At 49.1% G+C, this 26240-nt stretch overlaps 1 protein-coding gene across 1 annotated transcript; it reads right to left on the reverse strand.

The window, feature by feature from the left end:
- Positions 1-4415: 4415 nt before the first annotated feature.
- TRAIP (TRAF interacting protein) lies at positions 4416-25565 on the reverse strand. Its single transcript, XM_059387832.1, has 15 exons — positions 25343-25565; positions 19797-19854; positions 19209-19292; positions 17138-17177; positions 16388-16515; positions 15106-15200; positions 14496-14609; positions 13446-13533; positions 12751-12840; positions 12227-12315; positions 7510-7665; positions 5785-5833; positions 5362-5511; positions 5212-5262; positions 4416-5010 (listed from the first exon to the last, which is right to left on the reverse strand). The coding sequence occupies exons 1-15, from the start codon at positions 25438-25440 to the stop codon at positions 4891-4893; spliced, it is 1410 nt and encodes a 469-aa protein (XP_059243815.1). The 5' UTR covers positions 25441-25565; the 3' UTR covers positions 4416-4890.
- Between the last annotated feature and the right edge of the window lie 675 nt (positions 25566-26240).

The following is a 26240-nucleotide window of genomic DNA, read 5'->3' on the forward strand; positions in this document are numbered from 1 at the left end:
TGGTAATTCTATTTTTAGTTTTTTGAGGAGCTGCCATACTGTTTTGTGGAGTGGCTGTACCATTTGACATTCTCACCAACACTGCACAAGGGTTCCAATTTGTCCAAAGTCTTCCTAACACTTGTTTTCTGTTTTTTAGATACTAGCCATCCCAATGGGTGTGAGGTGGTATCTCATGGTAGTTTTAATTCATACTTCCCTAATGTTTAGTGATATTGTATATCTTTCATGTGCTTATTGGCCCCTCGGCATCTTTGGAGAAATGTCTATTGCAGTCTTTTGTCTGTTTTTTTCTTCAAAAAAATTTTTAAATGTTTTATTTATTTATTTGACACACAGAAAGAGATTACAAGTAGGCAGAGAGGCAGACAGAGAGAGGAGGAAGCAGGCTCCCTGCTGAGCAGAGAGCCTGACTCGGGACTCAATCCCAGGACCCTGAGATTATGACCCGAGCCGAAGGCAGAGGCTTAACTCACTGAGCCACCCAGGCGCCCTTTTCCCTCAAATTTTTATTTAAATTCTTGTTAGTTAACATACAGTACAATATTGGTTTCAGGAAAATTCAGTGATTCATCACTTACGTGCAACACCCAGGGGTCATCACAAGTGCTCTCTTTAATACCTGTCACCCTTCTAGCCCATCCCCTCACATCCCTCACTCTGTCAACCCTCAGTCTGTTCTCTTAAGAGTCTCAGGGTGGAACACCTGGGTGGCTCAGTTGGTTAAGCATTTGCCTTAGGCTCGGGTCATGATCACAGGGTTCTAGAATTGGGCCCCTTATCAGGCTCCCTGCTCACCCTCCTCCCCTCCCCTGCCACTGCTCATGCTCTCTCTCTCTCAAATAAATAAACTCTTTTTTAAAAAAAAAAGTCTCATGGTTTATTTCCCCTGCTCTCTGCCTTATGTTCTTCTGTTTCGTTTCTTAAATTTCATGTATGAGTGGAATCATACGATATTTGTCTTTCTCTGACTTTTTTCATTTAGCATAATACACTATAGCTCCTTCCATGTCCTTGCAAATGGCAAGATTTCATTCCTTTTGATGGCTGAGTAATATTCCATTGTGTGTATATACTATATCTTTATCCATTCATCGGTCGATGGACATTGGGTTCTTTTCATAGTTTGGCTATTGTTGATAATGCTGCTATGAACAAAGGGTGCATGTATGCCTTCAAATCTGTAGTTTTGTATCCTTTGGGTAAATCCCTAGTAGTGCACCTGCTGGGTCACAGGGTACTTATATTTTCAACTTTTTGAGGAACCTCCATTTTTAAAAAAGATTTTATTTATTTGAGAGAGAGACAGCCAGAGAGGGAGCACAAACAGGGGGAGTGGGAGAGGGAGAAACAGGCTTCCTACAGAATAAGGAGCCCAACACAGGGCTCAATCACAGAACCCTGGGATCATGACCTGAGCCGAAGGCAGATGCTGAACTGAGCCACCTAGGTGCCCCTTGAGGAACCTCCATACTATTTTCCAGAGTGGTGGCACAATTTGGCATTCCCACCCACACTGCAAGAGGGTTCCCCTTTCTCTGCATCCTCACCAACATTTTTTTCCTGTGTTGTTAATTTTAGCCATTCTGACAGGTGCAAGGTGGTATCTCATCGTCTCTTGCCCATTTTCAAATTGAATTTTTGTTTTTGACTTTTATAAGTTCTCTATATATTTGGGATATTATCCCTTATCAGATATATGACTCGAAAATACTTTCTCCTTTCTTTGGGTTGCCTTTTTGCTATGTGGACAGTGTCTTTTTGGTGTTAATCCTTTAAAAAATTTTTTTCGATAGAATTGCCAGTGAAGCTATCTTGTTCTGGGCTTTTCTTTCTTGGGAGTTTTTGTTTGTTTTTAAAAAAGATTTATTGAAAGAAAGAGAAAGAGTATGTGCACGTGTGAATTGGGAGAGGGACAGAGGGAGAGAATCTCCAAGCAGACTCCCTACTGTGTGCGGACCACCCCCCCACGAACACAGGGCTCCATCCCATGACCCATGGGATCATGACCTGAGCCAAAACCAAGAATCAGACACTTAATTGACTGAGCCAGCCAGGTGCCCCATCTTGGGAGTTTTTTGAATACTGGTTCAATCCCCTGACTAGTTGCAGGTCAATTCACATTCTCTCTCTTCTCGAGTCAGTTTTGTTAGTTTCTGTGTGTCTACAAATTTGTCCATTTCAATTAAGCTATCCAGTTTGTCGGTGGACAGTTGTTCACAATATTCTCTTATAATTCTTCCCATTTCTGTAGAATTGGTTACAGCATCCCCATTTTCATTTGACTTTGATAGTTTGTCTTCTCTTAATCAATTTGTTTAAAAGTTTGCCGATTTTGTTGACCTTTCAGAGAAGCAGCTCTTGGTTTTGTTGATTTTCTCTATCATATTTTAGCATTCTGACACTAATTCCTATGTGTGTGTTTTATTCCATACCACCAAGCAATTCTCCAATGCCAACTGTGCATCCTGTAATTCAACTGAATTCTGAGACCAGCTACCTGGGGATGAACTCAGACCCACTGCCTGCTCCAGCACCAGTCAGCTACTTTTGCAACTGGAGCTGCTATCCACACCTCCATGAGGAATGAGGGACAGTGGCTGGGTCAATCCCCGCTTTTCCTCTGCCAAGTACTTTCCCAGTTGTCTGATCTGGTAGCAGAGTTCTGAAATAGTTGATTACAATTGCTCCTTTCATGTCTTTGCATTTAGTCTAGCATAGTTGTTTTGTTACTATTTTGTAACCATCACCACTATCTATTTCTAAAACTTTAGAATCACCCCAGGCAGAGGGGAGGTAGAAGTAGGTAAAGGGGATCAAGATTACCCTTATTGCAATGAGCCCTGAGTAATGTATGAAAATGTTGAATGACTATACTGTACACCTGAAATTAATATAACCCTGTATGTAACTATCCTGGAATTTAAAAGAAAATTTTTTTTAAGCAGGCTCCATGCTGGGCCTGAACTCACAACCCTGTGATCAAGACCTGAGCTGAGATTAATAGTTGGATGCTTAATTAACTGAGCCACCCAGACACCCCAGCTCAATTTGCTAGGTGTCTCAGTTGTTAGGCTTCTGCCTTCAACTCAGGTCATGATCTCAAGGTCCTGGGATTGAGGCCCACGTTGGGCTCCCTCCTCAGCAGGAAGCCTGCTTCTCCCTCTGCTGCTCCCCCCGGTTGTGTTCCCTCTCTCGCTGTATCTCTGTCAAATAAATAAATAAAACCTTAAAAAATAAACGGTTGGGGGAAGTTTATGCAGCAAGAAAACAAATCACCCGACAGAAACTCTCTAACCATTAACTCCTCCTTTTCTCCTCACACTAGCTCCTGGTAACCTCAATTCTATTCTCCTTCTGTCTCTATGAATTTAGCCATTCTAGATTCCTCATTTAGGTGAAATCATACAGTATTTGTCTTTGGAGTCTGACTTATTTCCTCAGGGTCGTAAGTTCTCAACCTGTGAAGCTGACTCATCAGGCTCCCACAATTGGGAGGTTAGGGCTATTGTCCGCAGTTTAAAGGAGTGGAGACACCCCGAGAGGTAGGGAGTTTGCTAAGATCACTCGGCTGGCCTGAAAGCCTATTAGGCAGCCACAGAGGGCCCCCTAAGTCAATGCTGCGCTTCTCCTCACCAAACCTCCTTGGTTCAAGGCGGCAACAGAAGAATCTGGCTCCCACCACGAAGAGCATTACTTTCTGTGTGTGGCCCCTCTGGATGCACTGGAGGCACCTGGGCGTGCTCAGCCTGAAGCACGTGGGCACCCACCTTCATTCCCTGTGCCAGGCCCACGCTGGGCCCCGAGGAGAGAGATGAACCCCCATGCAGTAGTGAGAAAGAGAAGTGTAGGAGACCTCAGCCAAGCTACAGGTCACAAGGGGAAGACTGGGAGAAAGTGCTCTTGAAGTTAAGACCCAAAGGTCACAGATTATTCATTTTGCTTGCTGGGAGTTCCCTATACGGCTATACCTGTTTACCTAATTGCTTTCCAGGCTATGTCATTTGGCTTGTGCCCAGCTTAGAGACTGTGGACAAAACTGCAGTGATTTAGGGGTGCCTGGGTGGCTCAGTGGGTTAAAGCCTCTACCTTTGGCTCGGGTCATGATCCCAGGGTCCTGCGATCAAGGCCCGCATCGGGCTCTCTGCTCGGCATAAAGCCTGCTTCCTCCTCTCTCTCAGCCTACTTGTGATCTCTGTCAAATAAATAAATAAACCTTAAAAAAAAAAAAACAAAACTGCAGTGATCTCATTCCTGCTGGGGTCTCCTGGTGCCCTATGAGGGGGTACATGCCTCAGGGTAGGGCTACTGAATCTGAGTCTAGGTGAAGGTCCCATTTTAGAAAATTATGCCAAATGGTTTGTCAAAGGTTGATGCAAATTTATACTCCCAGAGCCATGAAGAAAAGATTCTATCTTTTTTATTTTACATAGAAATCTCCCCTCCCCCGCCCAACCATCCTCTCCCTACCACCATTCCCATCCTGCTCAGCTCTGGCCATGCCTAGCAGCAAGTCAGAAGTAGGCAGAAGCGGGGCAGGCTGAAATTGCAAGAAGCCCCAGGCACTTTGGTCCACACAGTCAACAAAAGACCTTAGTCTTGAGAACCAGCAGCAGCCTAGGCACATCGGCTATAAATAGGAGCCTTGAACAAGGAGGCACACGTAGGCCCAATATGGTAGACCCAGTTGGGGTGGGGGGGGACAGGCAGGGTGAGTGCAGGAAATGCAAGGCTTCTGGGCCTCACCCTCACCCCCATCTTTTTGTTTACCCTTGCCCTTGGGGCTGGTCCTGGAAGAGGGGCCATGCCCCCCATGCCCTCTGCTGAGCCAGTCCTGGCCTGTAACTTGGAGGCACAATATCTGGCCATTGGTCTGGCTCACTGTTCTCACTACCACAGGAAGGTGTCCAGCTTGGCCTGGGAGGGAGGGAGCGCTCGTCTCGCCGTCACTCTCTGCTTAGTCTTGGGCTTGGGTTTCACAGGCAGTGGGCGGATCGTAGATGTGTCAGTCTGAAGAAGATGTCAAGGAAGAGGCCTAAAGAAGAGACTGGGCAGCAAAGGCTTAAGCTTGGGGGCTGGGTAGCTCTACTCTGAGTGAGGTCTAGCTCTGCACACTTGAAGCTGTAGCCACTACCAGGCTGGGGGCTGGGGGTACAGGTGAGGGACGGTGTGGCTAGCTCAGCTCCGCCCAATGTTACAGAACAAGGATACAGGTTGGATGAATTTTGTCCGACCTCCAAGCCCATCGAAGCCTGTCCTTACCTAAAGTAGAAGGAAGAAGTGAGTGGGCCAGACTAATAGGCTAGGGGGCTGGCCACCGAAGAGCACTGGCGCTTGCCCCTCGTGGGAAGCCATACTCACTGCATCTGTGCTGCGACAGGGCTCTGCCTTGGCTCTTTTGGGCTGTTTCTGGCCGAGGACGGCATTCCGGATGAAGACAGGAAAGGCACTGGCCAGCTCCTCATCTGGCTCTCCCACACAGCGCTGGCCGCCCAGTGAGAGCTGGGACTCCTGGAGGGCAAACCCCAAAGCCAGACCTGATGAGCCCGGTGGCAGCAAAGGAGGGGGTGGGTTGCGGCAATGGACCAGGACCAGGAGCTCTGGCACCTCACCCATATGCAGAAAGGATAATGAGAAGAGTTCCCAGGTAGTTCCAAAGTATTTTAGTCCTGGGCCAGGAATGAGAGGGCTCTGGCAAGACCCTGCCCCCTCCGCGGCTCAGCTTCACACTCAGTCCTGGCAAGGTTGGATGGTGACTGCCTGACTTCTTCTGGGAAGCCTTACCTGCTTGGGGCCTTTGGCCATCTTCTTGGGGATGTCTTGAACGGGAGAGCTGCGAAAGCGAGACATGAAGGCAAGAAGCAGGTGAGGAAGACACAAGGCCAGGCAAACCAGGCTCAGCACACAGCCCTTAGGGAGCCACCACGGGGCACGGCTTCTGTAATGGTGGTGTGCTGGGCAAGGCCCCTTGGTCAGCCCCACCCCATGTGCAGGTCTCTGAACAGCTGGACATGATCACAGCTGCCAGAGTGGGGAGAAGGAAGTTGAAGCACTTTCCAGTCTTGTGGCTTCCACTTGGAGCCAAGCCAATTCCAATGCTCCCCAAGGCCTTAGGCACCATAGTATGTCCTGGGCTCTTTGTGGGGCTGGAGGCCCCGCTGATTCACCACCCACAAGAGGAAACCCAGTCATGTCCATACAAGCAGAAGGCACTTCGTGAGCTAAGGCCTAGCTGCATCTGCCCAGAGAGGGGCCACTAGCTCCATAAGACCCTTGGTTGAGAGCTTAGAAAGCTCTGTTATTACACAGGGCTAGGCCATCTTCCTAGATAATCTGTGCAGGCAGGGTCTGGGGAAAGAACTGATCATGGCCCAGGCTGTGGCCATTCATTCACTCCCAGCTCCAGAACTAGACACAGTATTTTCATCCAATTCCTGAGGACACTAGCAGCTGAATACCCTCTCCTGGTATTTACCCAGGTGGGTAAAAGGATGGTAACGTAGCTCTGACCATATGGCTTCTCAAAGCCATGAGGACAGAGCCAAGATTGGGCCTGTCAGCTCTGGAGCCCTCCACTCCTGCCCTCAGAGCCTGTGGTGAGGCTATATGATGACCATGGGAAGAGTCTCCACTTGCTGCAAGTTTGGCCCTGGGGAGACAGATCCAAGGTGGAAACATCCTGGGTTCCCCCACCCTCCCTTTAGGTCCTAAAGATGATAGAAATGTCTTACCCTTTATAGCAAAAGAGACATCAAGAAACCAGTGCCCTAGGCACTTGTAGGTCCCGACAGCAGCCCATATGCCCAAGGGTTGCCTGACTCCCTATGACATAGGTATCTCCAGCCCTGAGGGCAGGGAGAGGTAGCAAGCCCACCTGGCTCTCCATTTTGCCCTCCCCCCAGTAGTCTTCCACCTTCACTGCCTAACACCTTGATTTCTTTCTCTCATCTCCAAAGTCTCTGATTAAGGAATGCCCATGGAGGCATTCCCAGTCCTCTACACCCCTAGTACAGGTCCCACCCAGCCCCTTGCAGCTCCCTACAGTTTCTTATACCTGCTCCATGGGATACCCCCTTAGGTGGTAGAGTCCTGGGCTCCATGATTTGAGATGGTCCTAAACATGAGCCCAAGAGGCACACAGTAGAAGAGGAAGTTCAGAGTCCCTGGCCCAGGACTCTGTTGGGCAGACATTCAAGGTATGGGGAGCACACACATCCCCCAGCATCATCAACCCAGACCCCTACTGGGGTCTCTCCAACTACTGGGACCCCTATGTTCTCTCCAACTCACATTACAGCACATTTGCTTAAAGGGTAATAGTGATGACTACAACAAGCAAGAGAAGAACTCAGGAGAGGAAACAAGAGGTGGTCAGAACCAAAGTCATGGCCAACCCCAGGTGACCCTCACTGCCCTGTCAGCCACTTGGAGTGACAAGGGCAGGGCCAGCAGAGACCTCTTCGTTATCCTCCCTCGAGGCTGTGGACAGGGCTGGGGACTACTACTTACCGTTCTATCTCTTGGCAGAGCTTCTTGGCACGGCCATGATGGATGCTGGAGGCCTGGGATGGAGGGGTGTTGACGTCAAATGTGGCATTGAGGTCAATGTCCTCACCAAAGGCTGGTCGGCGAAGCTTTAGGCTCAGCATCTCCATAGGGGCTGGGCTATAGGCAGAGTTGGACTGGTTACTCTGGACCACCGTGGCAGTCCAGAAGTACAACAGTCCCTGAAGCATCAGAGATGGCCTGGTTCCAGGGGTCTGGAGCCCACATCCAGCCCAGGGCCACCCTGCAAGGAAGCCTGAATCTCTATGGAAAAAACCACTTGGCTTAGTGCTTTAGTCATGGGACCAAAGTCTTCAAGACATGGAAGGAAGAAAGCAAAACACACACAAAACCCAAGTTTATAAACAAAGGCTGTGTTTTGACCAAATAGCTTCATTTGTCAGAATGTAGTGCAAGGGGCCAGAGATGTGCCCACAGACTGATGGAGACGGCAAATGGCATAATTTTGGAAATGGTCAAATGACTCCCCAGAGGGCTGGCACTTTCACAGCCTGAATATGATGCAGACATTAAACTCATGTTTTTGGAGAATAAACTTAATAACATGGGGAAATGCTCATACGTGACATTTAAAAAGTAATATGAAACTCTGTGATAAAAGAAAAAACAGACAAGTTGGACTCTAAAAAGATTTAAAATTGTGTGCATCTAAAGACACTGTTTGGGCACCCAGATGGCTCAATCAGTTGAGCATCTGATTCTTGGTTTTGGCTCGGGTCATGATCTTGGAGTCGTGGGATCAAGCCCTCCATTGGGCTCTGGGCTTGCAGCAGAGTCTGCTTGTCCCTCATCCCCCTGCTCCCATGCTCTCTCTCTCTCTCTTTCAAATAAATAAATAAAATCTTAAAAAAAAAAGAAAAAAAGACATGGGGCGCCAGGGTGGCTCGGTTGTTAAGCGTCTGCCTTCGGCTCAGGTCATGATCCCAGGGTCCTGGGATCCAGCCCCGCATCGGGCTCCCTGCTCCACAGGAAGCCTGCTTCTCCCTCTCCCACTCCGCCTGCTGTGTTCCCTCTCTTGCTGTCTCTGTCTCTGTCAAATAAATAAAATCTTAAAAAAAAAAAAAAAGAAGACACTGTTAACAGAGTAAGAAGGTGATCCATAGAATGTACGAAACTATTTGCAAATCATCTCTCTCGTAAAGGACTAAAATCCAGAATATAGATAGATAGAACTGAAGCCCTGTAACAGAAAACAAACAAGCTAGTTCAAAACTAGGTCCAGGCCCTGAATAGACTTTTCTCCAGAAAAGATCTACAGATGGCCAGTAAGCCCGTGAAAAGATGCTCAACATCACTGGTCATTAGAGTGATGCAAGGTTACCATGAGCTACTACTTCACACCCAGGAGGATGGTTGCTAGAAACAACAACAAAAACCCAAACTAACAGAAAAGAACAAGTGTAGGTGAGGATGTGGTAAAATTGGAACCCTGGGGTGCCGGGCTGGCCCAATGGGCGGAGCGGGTGATTCTTGATCTCGGGGTCATGAGTTCGAGCCCCACATTGGGTATGGAGATGACTTAAAAATAAAATCCTGAAAAAAAATTGGAATCTCTGTGTACTATTGGTGGGAATATAAAATGGTACATCTGTCGTGTAAAATAGTACAGCAGTTCCTCGAAAAGCTAAAAATAGAATTACCATATGATCCAGCCGCTCCACTTCTGGATATACATCCAGAGCTGAAAGCAGGATCTCAAAGAGACATCCTATGTTCATAGCTGCATACTCTCAACAGTTAAAAGGTGGAAGCAACCCAGATGTCCGGCCAGCAGCGGACATATAAGCAAGATGTGCTATACACATCCACCCTGCTACAACATGGGTGAACCCTGAGGACATCACGAGCCGAGTCACAAAAAGACAAAAACCGAATGATTCCCCTTAAATGCGGTATCTGGAGTAGTCAGAATCAGAGACACAAAGTAGAGTGGTGAGTGCTGGGGGCTGGAAAATGGAAGTTATTGTTTAATGAGTATAGAGTTTCAGTTTTTCAAGACGAAAAGGGTTTCGGAGGTGGCTGGTGGAGATGAAACCGCATCACATATGTAATGTTACTTAATTGTGCCCTTGAAAATGCTGGTAAATTTTGTCAGGTATGTTTTGCCACTGTAATTTGGGAAAACAATTCTATGGAAAGTACAGTACTGGTGCACACACATCTCCTCTCAACCTTTCCCCACTAAGAGAGAAAGGACTTGAAGAAAATATATCACATGTCAACAGCGACCTCTGTGCTAAGTCCGTATTTTCCAAATTCTCCATGATGAGTATGTTGTTACCTTTATAACGAGGGCTGGTGGTTTTCTGTTAGAAAACTGCAGCTATTAGGATTTTTCCAGCCTACCCAGGCCTGGTGGCGCTCCTGTGGTCAGAGAACTCTGGAGAGTGGCAGGGCAGCCCCAAGAACATCCTTCCTTTAGGGACCTTGTCATCAGGGGTGTCCAAAGCCCTACTCCCACTGGTCAAGGACAGAGGGATGTCCTGTGAGAGTATGAGTCCCTGGCCGGGAGCCCACTGGGGCATGCGGATCGGAGGAAAGTGAACTACCTGCACTGATTTGGGTGGGTAAGCAATGTGGGAAGCTTGGACTATCTCTTCCTTCCCCTGGCCAGGTCCCTGGAGCCTCTACCCTTCTTGCCTGCAAGTGAAAACAAAGATTGCACAAACCCACCTCAAATCCATGCCATGCTGGTTGCTTTGCTTTCCCCTCTGGGAGCCACAGCATAAAGCAGGAGCCAGGAGCATTCGCAGCAACACTGTTGTAGTATCTGTTAATTCTGCCTCTATCTACCAACCCCAGCGAGTCCTCTGCCACTATCTCCCACCCCAGAGGGTCGATAAACCTCATCACACCCCACTCTCCACAGCCGTGCCACACCCCACTACATCCGGGGGCCCGAGATGCCCGCCCTGGAGGCTCCCACATGCCGGAGAGCTGGAGCTCAGCCCTCACCGAAACCTCTAGATACAAATGGCATAAGCACCATTTTTCTTGTCATGGGATCTGGCCTGTCCTCACGGCCTGTCATGGCCGGGGGCTTTTCGGGCTTCGCCATCTGACCCCCCACCCCAGTTTGTCTACCCTACTGGACCACAAGCTCCAAGAGGACTGAGAGGGCCTGACATGCAGTGTGCTCTCAGTGAGAACCTGCTACAGAAGTCTAGGCCACATTCTGGTGCGGAGTGGTAAAGAAAGTAAGCAAAAGCAGGTATGCAGAGTCCCAGAGAGCCTGGAGGCATCCCTTACTGTGGATGCCGGACACAGAGCACAAGTGTGTGGAAATGCCCTGAGGCCCATGGAGTGGGAAGTGCAGGGAGCACGGTGGAGCTTGTAGATAGCAGCCTGGAGTGACAGCCTAGGAAAAGGATTTTTACTTCCTGCCTTGAGGCAATTTGAGTTCTAAATGCCTGACCACATGAGATGGCCTTTGAGACTATCAGATCTCCACGAGCCAGGCTCCTGACAGAGCCCTTGTGCAACCTGGGCTTTCAAGCCACCGTGGCCATGGGCTCTGAGAGTGGAGTGGGGAGAAAGGACCAGACACGGAGTCTAGTTTGTCCAAATCGGCAACACACTGGACCTCACAGAAAATCACACTCCCACAGCCGTTTCTCAGTCCAACCCAGATGGGTGGGCGGGCAGCTCTAGCTCCATGAGGAGATGCTGGAGGGTCTGAGGTAAAAAGGAAAGAATACGGTTGAAAAACTAAAGGTATGATGAGAATTAGAGGACCCTGGCTTGTTGGCACTCACTCCCCGGTGAGGAATGTTTGTGTAAGGAAGTTCATGTGAGGAACAGAGAGAAAGATGTGGCTCCCGGTCTACTCATCGCCAGGTGTGTGCGCATGGGCTGGTTCCATGAGTGCCTCAGGTACAGTGCCAAGAGGTCTGGGAGTGTCTGGTGGGGGAGGGAATGACGTGAAGCCCAGGAGCTGATAACCTGGGCAGACAGGAGAAGCCGAAGGATGGTCACCAGCCTCACCTTCAGGTGGCCGGGGATGCGGTCAGGAGGCACCACAGAGGTTAGCCAGGTAGACTCCAGCAACTGATTGTATGTGAGGAAGAAGGAGCATAATGATTTTCCAAAGGATATTGAAAAGTGACTCAAATAAAAGTCTGGGCCACTGGCTTATGTGCTTTCCATCTGGGCCAGCAGCTGGGCAGTTAGGCAGGACAGCCCTGAGGTGCTCTTAGCTGGTCAGCTTCTGTGAAACACTCAGTAGGAATGGGCAGCCGGTCCTGGCAGGGACACCCATCCCTCTGCCTCTTGGCTCCCCCTGCCGGCAGCTTTAATGCACACATTCCTGAGAGCAGCAGGGAATTTATTTTGGTGCCTGGTTTCATGTTTGTTTCAGAATCTGGGGCAGACAGATGCATTTGGTAAGCATTCCATAAACAGGAAACGTGCGGACAGTCAACGCTCCTGTCCCTTCCCTGCCCATCCCTAGGTCCTCTCTGGCCGACCTTTCCTTGTCAGAGCCCAGAGCTTGCCTCAAAGCTGTTTTCCAATTACATCTTGGCTATGTCTCAGGGCAGGAGGCCCACAGCCTTCACACCCACACGGACCACCCACCCAACCAAAGCCAGGAGTAGTAAAGACCCTTTCTGGGGAGTTCTTCCAGCTTATGACCCCTGTACACCCCAGAAAGTCAACAAACCTCTCTAAAACTAGGCGGTTGACAGTCTCAGTGTCCACTGGTGGCAGGTTCAGGGTTTCCTGCAGCATCGTTAGCTTTTTTTTCAGGCTCTTGGGGAAGGAAAGAGAAGAGTGTGAAAGGAAGGCTGAGGCAGCAAGCCCAGAGAGACCACCAAGGACGTGGATGACATGCACAACAGGCAAGCCCACTGCGAGCAGGGCAAGGCCTGAACCCCCAACATCCCGAATACCTGGGATCATCCAGTCTCAGAACCCCTGTCTGGTGAAGCCTCTCCTGTGGTGAGGCTACGTCCCTGGGAATATAGGTACAGGACAGGTTGTAGGAGAAGACCCACGGTGCTGTCTGTCCCTTACTGAGGAGGCCAAGGCTCCAAATCAGGGCCAAGGTATACATCTTGACACCCTCTGAACCAGGAGGATGCAGGGAACCCAGAACCACCGCCACAGACTGGGACATAGGTTCCTAGGCTCTCGGAAGATGCACAAACAACCCCTCATTCACGTATGGCCAGGGATGTCCCTCACCACAATCTCCTTGTCAGCACTCTGTAGATCCTTCTGGGCCGACTTCAGCTCCAACTTGGTCTGGTCTAGTTCAGAATAGACTGTCTGCAACTATAAGAAAGTATAGGGAATAAAGACCAGGCCAGCAGGCGGCCGCGTGCTCTGGCCCCACCTGCTGCTACCCAGCGCACGCTCACGGGATCCCCAGGTCCAGAAGAGTCTGAGGACACACAGGGAGACCCTGGCTTTGTGGGGCCTGTCTGTGCCCATCTGGGGCTGCCTGGGAACTAGGGCTGTGCTCTACACCCAACAACCCATGGAGGCACCAGGCCCAGAGATAAAGCAGCTGTGCTAAAAGAACCGGGTTCCAAGTATGTTCCTCCTACTCTGGGCCTGGGGCAAAAGCAGGCCTCTGACACTGTCTCATTCAGGATCTGTGCTCTCCAGCCAGCTGAGAGGTGCCAGAGGCCAGAGAGAATAGAGGGCATCGTGAATGTACATGTACGGGGTGGGGGGGGATGCCTGTGTGACCATCTACCCTAAGTGGACAAGCCACAGAGCCAGAGCTGAGGCCCAGTAACCAGTCCCTGTGGGCCACCCAATGGCCCCATGGAGTCTGCTGCATCATCAGGGCCCATGCCTTTGCTCAGGAGACAGGAACGAGCACTACAAAAGGATAGCCACCACACCCCTCACCTTTGGTTTCCCACTGTTACCTTGCTTTTGGAAGAAAACAAGTCCTTCTTCAGTTTGTCCGCCAGCTCCCCTGAGGCCTTCCGAGCTTCTTTGAGATTCTCATACTCTCTATGAGGGAGCCAGGAAAAGGGATGTCAGAATGGGGCATGCTGCTGATCAGACTGCACCCCGGCACCAAACAAACATAGAGCCCAGGCTGTCCCCTCAGCCAGGTCTCCTCCCTACTCTGAACCCTGAGCCCAACAGGGTGGGGCTGCGGAGGGTCCTGCAAGGGGCGGGGGGAGTCTCTGTTCCCTGCCGGTCCTGCAGGCCCTGGTGATTGGAGAGGGTATGCAGGAAGCCCCGCCCTCACTAAGGTCTCAGGAAGAGGCCCCTATACCACCTGGCCCTCACTGAAGACATCTGGGATCCTCTGCACCTGTCAGCCATGTGGCCCCTTTCCACAACCTCACATCCGCAGTAGTGGCGAATCTGAGCAAAGTTTCTGATTCAAGTTAGGCAGAGTCGGTAAGTGCTGATGGGAAACAGGATCCATTTATCACGATGGGGCTTATAGCTCAGAGAATGGTACCAGTCTGCTTAGCAATAACACTTCTGGGACGCCTGGGTGGCTCAGTCAGTTAAGCATGTGCCTTCAGCTCAGGTTGTGATCCCAGGGTCCTGAGGTCAAGCCCTGGGATCAAGCCCCACATGGGGCTCCCTGCTCGGTGGGGAGCCTGCTTCTCCCTCCCAAATCCCCCCCTGCTTGTATTCCCTCTCTTGTTATCTCTGTCAAATAAGTAAATGAAATCTAAAAAAAAAGAAAAAAAAGAATAACACTTCCCTTCACACTCATTGTCTCAGTAACCCAATGAGGCAAGTTATTACTATCCCCATGCAGGAAGCTGGTCAGAGGCTAAGAAATTGACTCCTAGCCACATGGTGAGAGGGGAGGTCACGGTTCAACTAAGGCAGGATAGCTCCAGAGCCTGCCCTTTTACTCAGCCTTCTCTGCTTTGTTAAGAGATGGGCAACAGAGAGGGTGCCATGGCTTAGCTCCTGGACTGGGCCACAGGGGCCAGAGTACACACTTCTTGAGGGACACGCAGTACACAGCCAGCTGCTCCACCGCGGACTGTCCCACACCCATGTCTCGGATCATCTCCTCCACCTCGGGTCGCTGGCTCTGGAGCAGGAGCTCAATCCTGAAAAACACCCAGCCCACGACATTTAGAATCTGGAGGCTGATGGGTAGGTACCCAGTGCAGCTCTGCTCTCCTTTGCTGCTGTTGCTATGGTGACAGCCTGGCCTGCCAGCATGCTTTAGCAGGCGGGTCTACCCAAAGAAAGGCCCTGCAGCAGAGCCGAACGCAGCTGCAGGGATGCTGCTAGGGAAGAACGGGTGCTGACAGGTCCTCAAGGTCAGGGATCCCTGGAGAAGGGTCTCTGGAGCCAAAGACCTGCCAGGTCACTGAGCCACGGGCAATAGAAAGGGGGAAGACTGAGGCCAGGGGCCCCATGGCAAGTGGAGGAGCCCCCCGAGGCCGAGTGAGGACATGGGGCCCACAACCCCCTGGCCTGAGCTCCACATGGCCGATGGAGATTTGAGCCATGGAAGTGATCCAAGCCCCACTGCAATCCTAACAGCTGGGCCCCGGGGCTAGAGGAGTGAGCTGAGGGTGGTCCCAGTGTCGGGCTCACCGCTCCATGGTTCGCATCTTGGTCCTGAGTCGGCGTGCCTCCTCCTGGGCTTGCCTGCTCTCGTCCTGTTGCTGCTCCAAGTACTTCATCTGCTTCTGCACAGCAAACACACCCATGCCCACCTGTCGCTTGGAAGATCCCAGGCACCACAGCTAAAGTCATCCTGAGAACTGTCCACTTTTCCAAATGCCGATAACCGTGTGTCCCCAGCCCCGTGGAAGGAAGGCTCCTGGGCCCCATTCTGGCTTGTGCTTTTTCTGCTCTGACGCCCTACACCAGCTGCTCCTTCACCTCCCTGCTTGCTTCCTCCCGAGATGTATCTTACCCCAGGCACATCCCACTACCTAGAGGCCCACTGTGGGCTGCCGAGGTACCATGGCGTAAGGGCTCAGGGTGCATGTTGTGTAGGCAGCTGAAGAAACACAAATCCAGGTCTCTTTATCCACATCTAGACCCAAGGACAGTTACGAATCAGGATAGGAGAGCTGGACCAGAGGCAGTGGGCCAGGCTGCCCTCAGCACAAAAGCACTCCATCTCTGACCTGGGAATGCCATCGAAGATGCCTGCTCTGCGGTCAAGTACTGATTCACTCCTTCCCTCCCACTGGTCACGCGTGATCCAGCCCAGCCACCAAGCAGGAACAGAGACAATGAACACCCTGGGGCTCTGTCTGTTCACAAAGATGGCTCCCATTCCCTTTCAAATGGCATCCAGCAAGGACTGCTCCTTCTTACGAGGCCAGAATATCAACCGCAGGTTCAGATCAATCGCCTCATGCCCCTTAGAGAGCAAGAGGCTCACCAACCCAGCCTGATACAAAATTCATCTGGGTCTAGAGCGCCTGGCTCTGCAGGCTTTGATCTGCCTGGTCAGCTCAGCACATCTGACTTCAAAGGCCCCCTGCTCCTCCCTGGGATGCTGTTTGATCTGGCTCCAGAGAGCAGCCCAGCCAAGGACTAGAGTGCTAATGGAAGGTTCCTCAGTCTGGCTTCATCGGTGGAGTACAAACCACTTTTGGAAACAAGGTCCAGCCTCACTGAGGTCTTGGCTGAGCTGACCCTCCGAGAAGCGCCAGGAAGGCCTCACCTCTTCATACTACCTGGCGCCAAATCCGTAAGCATGGCCAATGTGACCCTTTGCTTACGGGCTGGATGGGTACAAAATGGGTGGCCTGGGTAAGAAGGGATTTGCCTCCATTTTATAACCGCACAAAGGTAATGACCAAGGCAGAACCAGAAGATGAGCCCAACCGACTTGTGCCCACAGAACCTGGGGACCCACCTTGAGGGTGGAGCACAGCATTTCGGCCTTGTCTAAGGCCTTCTGCAAGGATTCCACGGTGGCGTTGCGCTCTTCCAGCGTGTCCCGCAGGGTGTCAATGATTACCTGACTGTCCCTTTTCTCCTTCTCTGCAGCAGAGGTGGGAAGGGGGAAGGCCTGTTCACTCATCAGTGTAAGAACCTGAGCCCTTGGGCTCCAGCACCGCACACCGCACCCCAGAGCCATGTAAGGAACAAGTCTCCAGTCAGCAAGTTGGGTGACCTGCTTTTCTCTCTGGCACACACCAAGCCAGGGAAGCTAAGCCAGAGTCTCTTCATGCATGGGATGAGACCCTCTTTCTGCTGCTTAGAACTACTTGAGTAAAGATTTCACTGCTCTCCACTCCCAAGGGTCTAGTTAATTCATCATCTTAGAACTCAAGTAGGTTTCCTGTGAAACTCAGCAGCCAAACTCTCTCCTAGAAATAGTCTGTTCCATTTGGTAGTCCCTTCCCTTCCCAGTCCCAGTCCTGGGGCTCTCTCTTTGTCCTCAGACAAAGAGAGAAAGCTTATCGGGCCTAGGTGGACAGCTTGAGGCACCTCCCTTTCTTCCCCTTTCCTGCCAATCACAAGAGCTGGCAAAACTCTTGGCTGTACAAAGCAGGGAGAGCCCCTAGCTTCACCAGAAGACTGGAACCATTCTTCCCAGGGCCTCTCCCCCAAGCACCTGGGTCAGGGGCTTCCCAGGACCCCTTGTCTCTTACTAACTCACCTTTCTGAGCAAGCTGGGCTCTGGTGTTATCCAGTTCATTCTACAAGGCAATATCCACAATAAGAAGCAGAAAGGCATCATACCTGGCTTCCATACAGCATTCCAAAGGCTTGCAGGGAGATCCAGGAGGGGACAATGAGGCCTGCAGGTCCAGGGAGGCACAGACCCTGATATATGTCATGGCCAAGCTAGGCCCACAGTGGAGATACGTCTTGCTTTTTTATCTCTATGCTTTTTTTAAAAAGTAGGTAAGACGGAGGAAAACAATCTCAAGTATAAGACCCTGGGACAGAGAAGGAGGCAGAACAGGGCAAGAGAGGGGCCATAAAGGGGTAAGAGAAGTGAAGTTGGACCTGTGGGATCAGTCTCACAGCAGAGGCTTCCAAGACTTCCTTGGCCCTGTGCTGGCCCTTACAATCTCTGGGCTTCACTGATTGGGGTCACAGAGTTGGGAGGGCTAAGGACTTTGGGTCACCACTTCCTCCCTCTACCCCAGGTCCTGCTTGCTCCACAGTCTACTCTCCAAGCTCTGAGCTGGCTCTGTGTACCACGAACCTTCCAACCCTAATAAAGTAGGTAAGCTGGGACAACTTCGTGTCTCTGGATGAAACCTCACACGTGCTAGGCTCTAACCAGACTATTGTGAGGGTCAAATGAACCTCTCAAAGCCCGGGCATTAAGTTACAGAGCCACTGCCACAGAACCACTGAGAGGCTGGGGCAGAAATGAGTCCACCTCCCATTCAGGAGTTTGGAGCACTCAACACCCCCATGGGCAAGAGAAGTTTTCCATAAGCAGAAAAACCAGACACTGTAGAACTGAAAGGCTTGGTCAAGGGTTCATGGTGGTGCTGGATGGAATTCAGGCAAAGCTTCCCCCAGATCACCCTTTCCAGGTCAGCACGAGACTCAGAATTTCACTGGTGACCAATACTAAAGACCAGCCCCAGTAGAGCGGTGAGCTCCCTTCGGTAAAAATCCCCCATCCAGGACTCCAGAGCAAAAGCTTTTGGTGGCTGGGTGGCTCAGTGTCGGCAGAATATCCTGGAGAGCAAATGGTGGGTAGAGAAGGGCATGCATGGGCTGCCAGAGAACAGACACCAACCCAAAGCTCCCCCAAGTTGCCTGCCTCCTACACTTAAGCAAGATGCCTGCAAGCCCTTGCTCCAGACTACTCAAGATGCTGCCTCTCTGTCTCCTAGATCTGGCTTTGAAAGCCAGAAAGAAAGGAAGCTGCCTTTGTTGTCTTTATCACAGGGAAGACGCAGCTTAAAACCAGGAGCAGTTACCATGACGATGAACGTGCTGGCTTTAAGCACAAAAGCTCTACGTACTTGAAGCAGGAAGGTTCCAAGGAAATCACAGCAACCCGGGGCCAAGGCCAAATGAACCCTGGGCTGACAGATGCCCAGCAAATGAACCCTCGTGTCCAGGTGCATTGTGAATCCCAATCCCACTTCCTCAAGAGGTTTTGACCAATTCAGTCCCCCCAGTACACAAAGAAAGTTAAATCTTGGACTTGAAGGGAAGAAGTATAGGAGAAATGGTGGGTTTCTGCCCTGGCTCACATCCTGATTCCAGTGGTTCTGCCCTCCATTCCTGGTTCCAGAAAGACTCAAGCAACTGGATATATACCAAGCTTCCCCCCCAGTTTTGAGGCACAGCCAGGTTTATGAATAGTGGGTTCACACATCCTCCGTGGCTGAGGACTGGAAGAGTTTTCTGATCGATTTCTAGCTGTCCAAGCAGCAAGGTGGGCTGGGAAGGATGGCTGTACAACCTCCATGAGAGAACCTCAGGAGAGACACTCTGGCCTTTGGTGGGAATCGCTCTGAAATCCCAAGGGCGAAGGCTCACAGTCACGTGGCTCCCTTCTTCCCCAACAGTGTATCTCTCCAATGACTGGGTCTTTATCATCACGTTTCCTTTGCTCTCTTCCCTTCTGCCTTGAAACCTCTACAAATCTCCCTCTAGACTCTATCTCCACAGTTTACACACCCACCCTGGGAGGGAACAGAGAGTAAATTCTCAGAGGGCTTGCAGTGCAGTAGAATGACATAAATCCCAGGTACCTTTAAGAATTCTGCATCTAAGACACTCTCCTCCTCTTGGGCAAGGTCAAAGAAGAGCTTATTAATAATGGTTCTTCTGCCAACCTGGATGAAAGGACAAGAGAGAGTATGACTGTATAGCTGAGTCACGTGCAAGGCCGACAGGAATGGACATGCTGCTTAACATGGAGCCAGGCCTGTTCTTAGGCCTAACTTTTCACAGCACATCCCTTGGAATCAGATGAGCTCTGTAACCCTACAGGTGCCCCACGCTGATGCCACTGGTTTGGTGGTTACTGAAGTCATGTCACCATAGACCCATGTGGTTCAAAAGACATCCCAACTCTAGGTGCTGGGCACTGAGGATGGGGAAAGGCAAGGAAGGAGGTCAAATTTAGCTAGGTGAAGACCAGCCCGGGCAACAAGTCTATCTGCCAGCTATTCTTGGGCACAAGTAGGTCTCCTGAGCCACTCAAAAGCACAAGTAAGGCTTAATCAGCCTCAAACCATGAGGGTCCAAAAAGGTCAAAGATCTTGTCCAGTTTCAGAGATTTTTTCTCATTCCTCCTCCCCAGCAAGGAAAAGGTGTTTTCACCCCATCGCCCTCACCTGGATTCGACACTGTGGACAGGTCCGACTTGGTGCTGTCTCAAACCACTGAATTAGGCTGGAATGGGAAGCAGAGAAGTAGACTGGTGAGCGCTTACGTGGGCAGAGACGTACAGGCCAGGCAGTCACCCTGACCACAACAGCATCTGACTTATTCCTCCTCAACCCAATGCCTGACCACAAAGGAGGGTAGTATCACAGTGGGACGGTACATCCCACGGGGCCTCACTGGTACAAACACTCTGACCAGTCGGCCCTTTTTTGGCCCTGTTGGTATGGCCGTCCTGACCTGAGCTACTTGCTCTTTTGTCAACATTCCAGGCTCTGACTAGGATGGAGCAGCAGCCAAAGCCCAGGGTCCCTCAGAGATAGGGATTCCAATAATACCCCCCACTTTAAGTTAGGACTCCAAAGGGCTACACTTTCAGAGTAAGGGTACACTAGAAGTAAATGCAAGTTGTGGTAAAAGTAAAACACAGTCCAGCTTCGCCTCATCTATCTGAGTGGTCCAACAAAACCTCAAACCTTAAACTCTAATTAGTCTCCTACTAGTAGACTCTCCCACCAGGGACCAGGGAGAAGCAGAGTCCTTTCTGGAGGGTAATACCATCATCCCAGGTCTGTTTTTTTCTGTAAATACTTTTCCATATATTAGGCATGAGATAAATTCAAAGGTACCCAGGTACAGCGATGAGAATGAGTGAGTCTACATCTAAGAACAACATTATGGATGAATCACATACACATAACATGGAGGAAGAGAAGCCGGATACAACATATATTATGTATGACTCCAATTACATAAAGTAAATGTTTCAGGTTGTTTGTTTGTTTTTTAAGATTTTATTTATTTATTTGGCAGAGAGAGAGAGAGATCACAAGTAGACAAAGAGGCAGGCAGAGAGAGGGGCAGGGAAGTAGGCTCCCCACCTAGCAGAGAGCCCGATGCGGGGCTCGATCCTAGGACCCTGAGATCACAATCTGAGCTGAAGGCAGAGGCTCAACCCACTGAGCCACCCAGGCGCTCCCATTTTAGTTTTTTTAAAAAGCAAATAGACAAGGGAAAAAGCACTACACACACAAACCAGAACATACACACAAAGACTTCAGATATGGGAATTGTCAGACACAATGTAACACAGCATGCTAGGAAATAAAAATCAAGACTGAAAATATCAGTAGAGCGGTGCCTGGCTCAGTCAGTAGAGCATGTGACTCTTGATCTTGGGATTGTGAGTTTGAGCCCTATGGTAGGGGTAGAGTTTATCTTAGAAAAGAAAAAAATATATCAGTAGAGAACTACAGAATAAAAGGTGGCATGGCAGAACTTAATAAGAACCAAACAGAAATTTGAAAATTAAAAATGGCCAAAATTAAGAATTCAATGGATGAGTTTAATGGCAGTTTATGCACAGTTGAAGAATTAGTAAAATGAAAAGATAGGTCAGAAAAAACACTAAGAATCAAAAAGACAGAAAAATATGAGACGGTAAAAGATACAGAAAATAATGTGAAAAGCTCTAGCATACATATAATAAGGAGTTCCAAAAAGAAAGTATTAGGTGGAATTATGCACATTCCCCAAGAAGTCTATATCCTAATTTCTTAAAACTGTGACTATTTCACCTAATATGACAATAGTAATTTTGCAGATGTGATTTAGGATCTCGAGACAGGGGGCGTCCTGGGTGGCTCAGTCGGTTGAGTGTCTGTGATTGAGCGTCTGCCTTTGGCTCAGGTCCTGATCCCAGAGGGATCAGGGATAGAGCCCCATGTTAGGTTCCATGTTAGGCCCTGGGTGGCTCAGTGGGTTAAAGCCACTGCCTTTGGCTCAGATCATGATCCTAGGGCCCTGGGATCGAGCCCCGCATCATCGGGCTATCTGCTCAGCAGGGAGCCTGCTACCTCCTCTCTCTCTGCCTGCCTCTCTGCCTACTTGTGATCTCTGTCAAATAAATAAATAAAATATTTAAAAATAATAATAATAATAATAATAATAATAATAAACAAATAAATAAATAAATCTTAAAAAAACAAAACAAAACAAACCTTGAGACAGGGAGATTATCCAGGTGTGTCCCCATGTAATCACAAGGGTCCCTAAGTGAAGCAGGGGTGTCAGAGTCATACAGAGAGCAATGAAGATGGAAAATGGGGCCATGAGCTAAGAAAGGCATATATCTACTTACAAACATTGACTATAACCTGGTAAACCCATTTTGGACTTCTGACCTCTGGAACTGCAAGATAGTAAATCTGTGTTGTTTTAAGCCACCAAGTTAGTAGTAATTTGTTATAACAAATGAGAAACTAATATGAGAAGAAAACGGATAATGAACTAGAGACAAGACCTGAAAAGATAATGGCTGATAATTTTCCAAAACTAATTACAGAAACCATTCCACAAGTTAGAGAACCATAATGAATCCCAAGCAGGATAAGTTAAAAAATGGTAACAAAAAGAGAGCTGAAGTGCTATGTTATTGTCAGACAAAATAGACTTCAAGTTAAAAAAGGTACAAAAAACAAAGAAGAACTTTACATATTGATAAAAGGTACAATCCAACAGGAAGAAATAACAATTATAAACACACATGTACCTAATAACAAAGCCAAAAAAATATATATGGAAGAAAATTGGACAGGATTCAAGAGAGAAATAGACAGCTATACAATAAAAGTTGAAGAGGTCAATAACCCAAACTTTTAATAATGGATAGAATAATCACACAGGTAATCAGTAAGAAAATAGAGGACTCAGACAACATAAACCAACTAGATCTAACACACAAATACTCCACCCAATCACAGCAGAATATGCATTCTTCTCTAGTGCACACAGAACATTCTCCAAGATAGACCGTATATTGGGCCACAAAACAAGTACCAATAAATTTTAAAAGATTAAAATCATACAAAGTGTTTTTTCTGATCACAATGGAATGAAACTGAAAACCAGTAACAGAAACACAACTGGAAAATTCACAAATACATAGAAATTAACACACTCTTAAATAACTGATGGATCAAGGAAGAAATCATAAAGGAAATTAGAGAATACCTTGAGATGAGTGAAAATGAAAAGACCACATACCAAGACTTACAGAATTCAGTAAAAGCTTGCTAAAAGGGAAGTTGATAGCTTTAAACACACACACACTAAAAAAAATACCCATTAGGTAACTATTATAAAAAAAAAAGAAAACAGAAAATAACAAGTGTTGACAAGGATGTAGAGAAATTGGACCCTTGTGCATTGCTGCTGGGGATGTAAAATGGTGCAGTCAATGTGGAAAACAGTAAAGCAGTTCTTCAAAAAATTAAACATAGAATTACCATAGGATCCAGTCATCTCACCTCTGGGTATAACCCAAAAGGAATGAAAGCAGGCACTTATACAGATACTTTTACACCAGTTCATTGTAGCATTATTCATAGTAGCCAGAACACGGAAACAACCCAACATCCTTTAACAGATGAAGGGATAAATAAAATGTGGTATTCCCGTACAATCGAATTTTACTCATAAAAGGAATGAAATTCTCATACATGCTACAGCATGGATGAACCTTGAAAACATTATGCTGGGCGCCTAGGTGGCTCAGTGGGTTAAGCCGCTGCCTTCGGCTCAGGTCATGATCTCAGGGTCCTGGGATCGAGTCCCGCATCGGGTTCTCTGCTTCGCGGGGAGCCTGCTTCCTCCTCCCTCTCTCTCTCTCTGCCTACTTGTGATCTCTCTGTGTCAAATGAATAAATAAAAATTAAAAAAAAAAAAAAAGAAAACATTATGCTTAGTGAAGTAAGCAAAACTCAAAAGAACAAAATTGTATGATTCCACTTACACAAGATACCCAGAATAGGAAAATTCAAGGAGAAAGAGGGTAAAATAGAGGTTTTGAGGGCAATGGGGAAGAGGGGTAATGGAGAGTTGTCATTTATTGATACAGTTTCTGTTTGGAATGATGGAAAAGTTCTGGAAATAGATAAAGGGAATGAAGAGGTACAAACTTCCAGTTATAAAATAAATAAGTCATGGGGTGCCTGGGTAGCCCAGTGGGTTAAAGTCTCTGCCTTCAGCTCAGGTCATGATAGCAGGGTCCTGGGATAGAGCCCCGAATCGGGCTCTCTGCTCAGCAGGGAGCCTGCTTCCCTTCCTCTCTCTCTCCCTGCCTCTCTGCCTACTTGTGATCTCTCTCTCTGTCAAATAATTAAATAAAATTGTTTAAAAAACAAACAAACAAATAAATCAATAAATAAGTCATGGAGATGAAAAGGAAAGCGTAGGAAATATGCTCAATAATACTGTTGTATGGTGGGTGCCTGGGTGGCTCAGCAGGTTGGGTGTCTGCCTTCCCATCAGGTCAGAATCCCAGGGTCCTGGGATCAAACCCCACACTGGAATCCCTGCTCAGCAAAGAGCTTGCTTTTCCCTCTCCCTCTCTCTCTCTCAAATAAATAAATAAAATATTTTAATTAATTAATTAATTAGACAGAGAGAACACAAGCAGAGGGAGTGGAAGGAGAAGCAGACTCCCCACTGAGAAGGGAGACTGATGGGGAGCTGGACCCCAGGACCCTGGGATCATGACCTGAGGTGAAGGCAGGCACTAAACAAACTGAGCCACCCAGGTGCCCCATAAATAAATAAAATCCTAAAAAAAAATACTGCTGTATAGTGACAGACAGTGACCACAATTAAATCGTGGTTAGCATCGACTAATGTACAGAATTGATGAATCAATATGTTGTGCAACTGAAACTAATATAATATGGTATGTCAATTATATTTCACTTAAAAAAAAGAGCTCTGAATCAGCCAGTCCACAGATGCTAAGGGAATCTTTCCTCACCAGCTGTACATTCAAACGGTCAGTAGGATGGCTGGATTAAGGAGCACCTCCTTGCCCTCCATGTTTGTTTGGCTTTTTTAAAAGATTTTATTTACTTATTTGAGAGAGAGAGAGAGAGAGATCACAGAGGGCAAGGGAGAAGCAGACTTGCTCGGTCCCAGGGCCCTGAAATCATGACCTGAGTCGAAGACAGGTGCTTAACCAACTGAGCCTTCCAGGTGCCCCCTTGCCCTTCCTTCCGTGTTATCTTGGGATTCTTGGCGTCAGTGAGTACACTGAGAAGTCCGACCAACGAGATGACTCTGGGTGGAATAATCCCAAACCATCAACCAAACCACAAGTCGGATAGCCAGAGGCCTTCCAGGTTATCTCAAAGAAATAAAAGCCGTTGTTAATTTGGCGAAAGTCACCTCTGCCCGGACTAATAATTTTGAAGTCACATCTCTCTGCTAGCGGATCAAGGAAGCCCCTACTTTATGTTCACCGAACCAACTCTGTTTCCCTGGACTCAGTTCAGCAGTTACCTCCTCCGGGAAGCCTGCCCAGACCCGCCTCTGCTCAGGTCCGGTACCTACCGTGGGAATCAGTCTAGTGCCGTCTTAATCACCTGTCTAGGCTCCGCCGGGGGACCCAACACCCCTCAGTTCTGTAGCCGTACAAGGCCGAGAGCCCGGCCCCGCCACTGTGGTCACTCACCACTGAAGATGGAATGTGTGGCCGCAGTGGATGGCGGCCACATCTCGGGAATGGTCGAAGAAGTCGGAGCAGATGGTGCACAGGGCACGGATAGGCATGACGACTGATCTAAAGGGGATCAGGCAGCCAAGGAAACCTCGACGGGTCCAGCTTCGCGGCCGCGCCCCCGCGTCCCCGCGGGCTTCAAATTTGGCTCCACAGCGCAACTTCCGGGAGCGAACCGGAAGTGGTGATAAGGTACGTGGAGGCGGAGCCCGGGAGCTGGGTCTGGATTGGACGAGCCATGGGGGCGGGACTTAACGACCGAAGAGATTCCTGGGGCTGAGCGCGAGACTGATCTGTCAGTGGTATCTCTCCAGTAGCTCCCGGAAGGATTCGGCAGGTACCCGCAGTAGCTATGCCGCCGGCTGGCCCCTTTGTGGGGCAAGATAAGACATTATGGTCCGAAGCCAGATCTTGTGCGAAGCGCGCCGGGCACGGGCTCCTCAGCCCTGTTCTATCAGGGCAGGCTTCTCTGCACCTCGGGAGAGTCGAGAAGACCGAAGCCGTAGGGAAATGGGACGGTTGTCCCGATGGAGAGCGGTCTCCTGGGCTCCGGGCAATGCCCGGCCATACACCCGTAAGCCCATTGTTCCCACAGACTAAAAGAATACCCCACCCTCTCAGCCCTCAGCTCTGAGTGGTCCTAGAAATATGCACACAGGTTCTAACCCCTCAGGACACCATGAGCTTACTCTGGCTTTATCCAAGCAAGGCATGATGACCCCTAAGTTTGGAGGCGGCAGGGCCAGTACCCGGACTTCAGCTCTTAACTCCCAGGAGGATCAGCATGCCTCTGGACCGTAGTGGGGTTAGAATGTTGAAGGCCCAGATGCTTCATAGACCAGGGACTAACAAA

The sequence above is a fragment of the Mustela nigripes genome, chromosome 2, assembly GCF_022355385.1.
Source record: "Mustela nigripes isolate SB6536 chromosome 2, MUSNIG.SB6536, whole genome shotgun sequence".
Classification (NCBI taxonomy): domain Eukaryota; kingdom Metazoa; phylum Chordata; class Mammalia; order Carnivora; family Mustelidae; genus Mustela; species Mustela nigripes.

What these genes read in the sequence shown, in the direction of transcription:
- TRAIP (XM_059387832.1), bottom strand. Translation starts at nt 25,440, where the DNA reads ATGCCTATCCGTGCCCTGTGCACCATCTGCTCCGACTTCTTCGACCAT. An exon ending in TGCTGTGCTCCACCCTCAAG is followed by an intron (nt 15,201 to 16,387) that starts GTGGGTCCCCAG and finishes TTTGCTGTGCAG; the next exon opens with AAGCAGATGAAGTACTTGGA. An exon ending in AAGATGCGAACCATGGAGCG is followed by an intron (nt 14,610 to 15,105) that starts GTGAGCCCGACA and finishes GGTGTTTTTCAG; the next exon opens with GATTGAGCTCCTGCTCCAGA.